General features: G+C 35.6%; 1 protein-coding gene across 1 annotated transcript; it reads left to right on the forward strand.

The window, feature by feature from the left end:
• The first annotated feature begins 6,391 nt into the window (after positions 1 to 6,391).
• Positions 6,392 to 6,946, forward strand: LOC136823407 (uncharacterized). The gene has a single exon (XM_067079592.1). The coding sequence runs from the start codon at positions 6,392 to 6,394 to the stop codon at positions 6,944 to 6,946; it is 555 nt and encodes a 184-aa protein (XP_066935693.1).
• The last annotated feature ends 783 nt before the right edge of the window (positions 6,947 to 7,729 follow it).

A 7,729-nucleotide genomic window follows, 5' to 3' on the forward strand; every position in this document is an offset into this window, starting at 1 on the left:
AATTACCCTTCATCCAATGTGTACATTCCACCAATTCTTTTTCTTTGTTTGAATTGAAAAATTTCTGGCTCGTCCTGAACAATAACCATTTCACACATTCCTGGATGTGATTTGAGAATGGATTAAAAAAACGTGTAAGAATTTTGTGTCGACAACATTTATTGCTATCAAGGGAATAAATGGAAGGGATGAATTTGAAAGTTCTCCCTGCTATTATATCAGAGAATTTAGATTTTACACAACGATAGAAGCTAACAATCCAAGAATGCTGCCTTGAAACGTGTATATACCATCAGTTGAAAATTGAAAAAAATTTAAACTAAGTTAATTTTCCAGATAAACAACTGAGCAATGGGCTGTTCCATTTTTAAAAACCCAAACAGAGGGGGTGGACGAACCTTCTCAAGTCAAAAATAAATTATTGATATGTGTGGATACCCCCTGGAAAATGGAAAAATTTGCAAAAATGCCCTTTGGAAAGATTCTTTTCATACCTTAAAGTGAGGGTGGACGAACTAAAATCAGTCTTTACTCCCTTGAAATGATAAACAACTTTTTACCCCCTGGAAAAATGGGAAAAAAATGCCCCCCTGGAAACTTTTCTCGGATTACCCTTTAGAAATATTCGTCCACCCCATGTATGGATATAAAATGGAATAGCCCAAATAGATCAGCAATTCTTTATAAAATTGGAAACTGTAATACCTGTGTCATCACTGGTTACACAAGAATGTCTGATATGATTGATAATCATCTGAGGGTTGTCCCAAAACGTCATTTTCGATGATTTGATTGAGACCAAGACTTCGATTTTTGTTTGTGTTTATATAGTCTTTTATTCTTCTTGAAAATATAATAAAAACGTTTTTTTCATTATAAAACAAACACATATACACCAGTTGTGATTTAAAAAATACTATTCACTGATGATCTGCTGCACTAACGTAAAGCTATAATTGCTTTGCATACTCTTTGCTTGAACTCTTCGTTTGAGATATTTGTGAGTGCAATTTATAGTTTTGACACCCATTAAAGAATCATAATATTCTGATTAAAATGTTACCATGCCCATGAAAATTACGAGGAAAAAGAATTGATAAAACAAAGTATTAAAGAGGCTTGTGAAAGTTAGAAGAATAAAAATTGATAAAACTAAGTAATATATATCAAAACAAAAAACACCTGATTCTGTCTATAAACTGCTAAAAGCAAACTATGAAGTATTAAGAAGACCCCTCATTTTTTATTTGAGGCAAGGGAATAGAATCCCCTGCTCAGTTGGCAACCAATCCTATTTTGCAATCGAATCTCTTTTAACCCAGAGAAAATTATGCAAAACAAAATTCTGAAGAATTTCTCTGAATAGTTGTCTTCCTTGACCTACTTACTGTAATAAGTGAAAAAAATTTTGAGAAACAATCCGAGAGATTTCAAGTTTACCCCGTTAGCACCCTAAACACCGTTTTTCCGAAAATACACAAAACGGGTATGAGTAGACAAAAAAGCTTTGTATGGGTGGGGCGTCAAATGTCAAAGTCAGAAAATTCAAGATGTAGTGTTTTTTTATGATTTTAGGTTCATGTCTATTGCCATATTAGAGCAGTTTTTAAGTCAATATGGGATTTTTGCTTGAAACGTTGTATTTTAGCCAGTTTTAACACATATTTCAATTCCATAATGGGGGATATACCCAAATTCTAAACCCAAATGATTTTGATTTTCCTGGAGTATTTCCAGAAGACTATCACTGCAAAAAGATTTTAGGTTCATGTCTATTGCCATTTTTAAGATTTTTTGAGATATACCCAAATCCCAAGCCCAGATGACTTTGATTTTCCTGCAGTATTTCCAGAATACTATCACTGCAAAAAAATTTGGACCCATGTCTATTGACATTTTAAGAGATTTTTTCAGTCCAAATTTGGGTTTTTTGCCTGAAAAGTGTTTCTTAGCTGGGATTTTATTTCTATAATGGCGGACATAGACGCATCCCAGACGCAAATGATTTTGATTTCCCTGGAGTATCTCAAGTATACTATCACTGCAAAAAAAGTTTCAGTCAGCATTTAAACTCAGTTTGTAGAAGCTTGCCTTAAAAAATGCTATTTTTTGAGAAATATGATTTTTTTCTGCTAAAAAGCGATTTTTGAAGACGCCATTATGATTTTTTGAAAAAAGTGAAAAAATTGAAATTCATTTTGCTTAAAGACTTTATTGAAGACTTCCATCTCTGAAAATTTCAGATATGTGAATCAATCAGTTTAAAGTTTATGAGCTTGCAAAATTGGCCTTTAAAAGCATTTTGCTACCCAAAATTGACTTAAAACGGCTCGTTTAGGGCTCTAATGGGCACAATTTTCAATCCAATATGATTATTTTGTTGTTTCTTCATAAAATTTAGTACAGCAAGTGAAAAAAATAAGATTTGCAATAGTTTTGACATATTTACAGGCCTGAAAAGGCCAGAAAATGCCATTTTTTCCAATTTTTACCTGTAGTGCGAATCAGTACCCCCAGGGGGGTTCGGCCAATTTTGAACTTCTGACCTTAAAAATTGCGCAGAATGCCTCACAATAGGTTAAATTTTCATAAAAAAACACAATTTTCTGACTTTGCCTCAAAAATGACTGTTGACGCCATACCCTATTTGTAAGAAAAAAACACTTCAACTGCCATCCATAAAATTACTTGTCCAAAACAATGAGTATGTTAGTAAGCCGTTCCATTGAAATAAAACCTCTGTTTGAAATATTTATAGAAAGTTGATGCAATCAGTTTTGAAATTAGAGATCCAAAGTTTGACAACCAAAATCAAAAATAAGAAAAAGAAGACTTAACATTGCAAACAAAACATTCGAGACACAAGAAAGAAAAATAGAGGCCTGTTACAGCTTCAATGTGAAGTTTCTAGCTCTGTCAGTATAATATAACTAAGTAAAGTGGTGTATTTATAACTTGGTCCAATTCTGCAAAATGAAAGTATTAAAAATTTTCTCGGTTCTTCCTTTTAATGTATGAATTCTATAGTACTTTGTTTACAATCTAACTCTCGAATCAAATTCCTGCTTCCTTCCTTCCTACACCTTAGGATCAAAATTGAAACAAATAAAAACGACATTATGAAGGGTAGTATTTTACAGCCACCCGCAAGGTAATGAAAGGCCACCGGCGCTGAAAACCAGGGCCATACGTGAAGTGAAGCAATATCATTGGTGGAAATTTCATAACTGTCTCAAAGGAGCATTGTGAAGCAATCAGTAGAAGAGATCACTTTTCGCTTTTGTTGCAGATTTTGATATACTTGTCAATTTGTTGTTTCAACTTGTCAGAATTGAATTGTTGCAAAGAGAAAGATAAAAGAGGTAAGACTAGCCTAGTCTCTCAGGCATTGAAATAAGGGATGAGCAAGTGCATCACAATTTTTTGGTACCGTAGGACGGGGTGAATCGGATACCCGGGGTGAATCGGATAATTTGTTTAATCGCCTCTCATACTTCACTGACGATGTCTTTTTCCATTCTGTTTTCAGATCCCGTTCACTGATCGATCAAGCTATCGGAAAATTATGGCTTCGAAAATTTGGAACATGTTCTTCGGAAATTGAAGAAGAAAACCTTCTGATTTTCGGACCTTTTTTTGAAATGCTGAATAAGAAATAATGAAGCGACCGTGATTGGAGATTCCTTTGGCATTGTGTTCTACGAGAGCCAGTTGTACACAATCTTTGGTTCACTAAACGAAAAACAATGTCTATTCTTCGTATTTTTATTCTAAAGTTAGGGCGGAAAATTGTTCGCGTTAAAACGCGAATCGCCCATTTGCGCCCCAAGTTGAAGGCGTTGTTAAGTGATACGGAACCGAGAAATAGAAAGGAGTTAATTATTGAATAATTAAAGAATATCAAATGCCGTCATCATGTCATTTTTAATTACTACTGCCACACTATCCCAAGAGGCTTGTTAGTGTTCAGAGTAGCTAGGAATAAATGTTCAAATGTTAATAGTCACTCATTGTCCATTGTTGTTCATGTGAATACAATGTCTTTGTATATTTGTATAGTGATAATTTAGGAGTTTATATGTTATGTATTATTTTCCAGAAGAAGATAATGAGAAGGGTAAGGCTACAAACACTTTACAACAGGATAAGAACGTTTGTTAAAGAAATGGACGCTCCATCTATAATGAATAATTACTTTGTGAGAATTGCATGAATTCAAATTATAACTTCGGCAAAACGTAATTTTTGAAATATGGTATTGCTCCACCACAAAATATAGAGAGTGTTTGTTTATGTTCCGAATGGCGCCCTGTCAAATTCTATCCACTTCACCCCAAAACGAGTGACTCGATTTTCTTGTATTCGATTGAAGATTGTTCCTCGTAGAAGAAACTTTTGAAAATGAAATTTTCTAAACTCGCGAATTAGACCCCACTCGTCAAGTTCTGCGGTATAATTAGGTGGTAGGTCTCGTCGGGAAGAGGCAATTTGCCCAAAACCTTCCAATTCTATCCGATTCACCCCGTCCTACGGTAAGTATGGCAGTATAGACCTTATTATTCATACAAAAATTATATTTTTTAAAGGAGCATCTTATCATACATAGAACACAAAAAAGTTAAAAGTATTGAGTACTTTGGCTTGATTTCTTAGTTATGACCGGAATAAGTTTAAAAACGTAACGGAAGGGCAGTCGAGGATTATGCCCTAAATAAGAGATATACTCTATTTAAGAGAAGTTCTCTTAAATAGGAGATTTTGTTCTCTTAACTAGGAGACTTTTCTTTCTTCGTAAATTTTTGGCCTTCTCATCATTTTGCGCAAGTTTTGAACTTCATAGATCGACTCAGCACGTTTTTTTCTCCCTTCTAGCAAAATTTGGTTGAGTTCTGCTTTTGTTTCGTGGACCTAGGACGGTTAGGGTCTATCAATCTAAAGGCCGATCTACATCTTGAGAATTTCGTGAAAAGTAATAATATAGATCGGGCCATATTTAAGAAACGCGTTTAAGCGCGGTCAAAACGCAGGTGAAACAGAAAGTGAGTCACTCTTGTCTCTCCTAAATAAGGGGCTTTGAGCAAAAACGCGTTTTGAAGGTCGAGGGTGTTTCTTCATTATTTTAAAAATTACGTCAACACATGCAAATGAGGCTATCTATGGTTTTTTGAAGTTTGAAAAAGAATGAAAAGGTATTTTATTTTGGTTTTTTGGGTCATCGGAATCACGGAAACGTGATCTTTCACGTGATGCGGGCCCGTGCGTGGCCCGCGTGTGGCCCGAACACGGCCCGAGAATTCTCGGGCCAGCCCGGGCCTTACTCCGGCTTTATGCGAATTCCAATAAAAGTTTTGGCCCGAGAATTCTAGGGCCATGTCGAGGGTCGTCTTATGGATCTCTAATTCTCAGTCTCAGATTATGCCCTTCTCTAAAGAAGGGTTTTGGAATTAGATTATTATTTTTAATAGTAAAAGGATTCTCAAAAAAATCCAACTTAGTGAAAAATTTGAATTGAAAAATTTTAATTGCCAAATGGGCACAGGGGAACTCTAGCTTATAAAAATTTATTACAGATGCTTTCTCACCAAGTGCAAGTCTCACAAACTTCAAAAAAAACTTCAATAAAAATATTCAAGATCTTTACCCCTGCCTTGCAACAGTATAATGCAAAATTATGTAACTTTCTGATAAGTCTTTATCTCTAAACTGATAGAGCATTAAACAAACAAATTAATACCTTTTTCACCAAACTATAGTCACAAAAAAAAACAGTAAACTTTCTCCCAAACATGTCAGCCATTTTGATTTGAATGTTTACTAAAACCGGGAAAATATTTACTCCCCCGATTATTTCCCCGATTCTCTTTTTTTTTCGCTACCGTAAAAAATGGGTCCCCGACAGGGGGTACTTAGGTAAAACATGGGTTATCGGGTATGTGCTAGACGATCCTATCTGTGATATTTTTATTGTATTATATTGTTTTAGGTCATCGAGACTAATCGAGGCCTATTTAGTGCTTTTGTTAATTTTGTTTATTAACAACAGTCCTCTAAAGAAAGTCATTGAGACAACACGTAAAATATTTCATGGTCCACCGAACCGGATGTGCAGAGTTTTGTTTGGGATAAACGCATCGCCCTTCGTTTTGAATGCCACCCTACAACATCATATCAGAACAGCAAAAGACGCAGAGTTCGAGAACAACCTTAAATCGCTACATGTGGATGATTTGACAACAAGCAAACGAACTGTTGCTGAAGCTGAAGAGTTTGTCGAGAAAACGAAAGAACATTTTATCGAAAGCATCGTTTAACCTGAGAAAATTCCAATCCAACTCGAAGGAACTTGAATCCAAACTCCAATCGAAATACGGAGAAACCGAAAACCCTAGTGATGGGTAAGACGAGAGTCCTTGGTGTTACATGGGATAAAGAATCTGACGAACTTTGTTTCCAACTCAAAAGCTTAGCGAGTTTGAAACCGACGAAACGCAATGTGTTGAGAGCATTGGCGTCAATTTATGATCCGTTAGGACTGATAAACCCTATCGTGTTAACGTTGAAATTGTATTTTCAGAAATTGTGTCTAAGTAAAATTGATTGGGACACGCCCATCGACGGTGATTTGCTTTGTGAATGGCAAAATTTGGTGAAAGACTTTGAGTATACACAAGAGATCAGAGTCGAAAGAGCTTATTCGAGTGTTAAACAAAATGTCAAGGAAATTCAGTTACATGGCTTCTCAGATGCTTCTGACGACGCACATGGTTGCTGTATCTACACACGAATCGTATCAAAGGATGGTGATATCAAGACAAGCCTCGTCACATCAAAGTCACACGTGAATCCAATCAAGACGAAATCAAAAACCAAACCTGATGACCAGAAGTTGACGACACCCAGAATGGAGTTGGTAGCTATACTTATTCTATTGTATCACGTCTCATGAATGTTGTTAAGAGACACTTAGAAATGAACTTTGAATTTGAAAAATTTACTGTATGTACTGACAGTAGTGTTGCTTACTGTTGGGTCAAGAACATTGAAACTTCGAGAAAACAAGATAGATATATTAAAAATATTTCTGATGAGATTAGACGAAATTTTGAATCTCTCTCGATTGAACTGAAATTAGTTGCTACAAAGCAAAATCCTTCGGACATTGCGTCCCGGGGGTCTAAGCCGTCTAGCTGGTTGTAAATTATGGTTTTATGGTCCTGAGTTTCTAATTATGCCTGAATCTCAGTGGCCTCGTTTGAAAGTCGGTGACAAATTTTCTGAGGTCCCTGATCCTCTAACTATACCTGAGAAGACGGGAACAAACCTCAAACCTTTTAGTGATGGTGTCAACAAGGGTCCTAATCTTCTAAATATAGCTGAGGAGAAGGATACCCTTTCATTCAATATTAGTGATGGGACTGAGTGGATAACTATACCTGAAGCTCAGTTCAACCTTTGTGAAATTATTGACGTTCAAAGATTTCGGTCTTTTGAACAAATTGTTACGTGTTACTGGGTATGTCTTCAAATTTGTGGAGAACATACGTTGTTGGAAAAATAAAAACAACAAACAAATAAATAAGAAACAAATAAACAAACAGAATATTTTGAATGCTGATGATTTGCTATCAGCCAAGAAGAAATGGTTATTGGATGCCCAAAGAGGTATTCCAGACGAAATGAAGAAAGATCTTTTCCTTGGAGGGGCAGTGTACAGATGGAAGGGAAGATT

The sequence above is a fragment of the Clytia hemisphaerica genome, unplaced genomic scaffold (assembly GCF_902728285.1).
Source record: "Clytia hemisphaerica strain Z4C2 unplaced genomic scaffold, Clytia hemisphaerica genome assembly, whole genome shotgun sequence".
Taxonomy (NCBI): Eukaryota; Metazoa; Cnidaria; class Hydrozoa; order Leptothecata; family Clytiidae; genus Clytia; species Clytia hemisphaerica.

Bases quoted from the DNA above. Each gene is read 5' to 3' on its own strand.
- LOC136823407 (XM_067079592.1), top strand. From the start codon at position 6,392: ATGGGTAAGACGAGAGTCCTTGGTGTTACATGGGATAAAGAATCTGAC.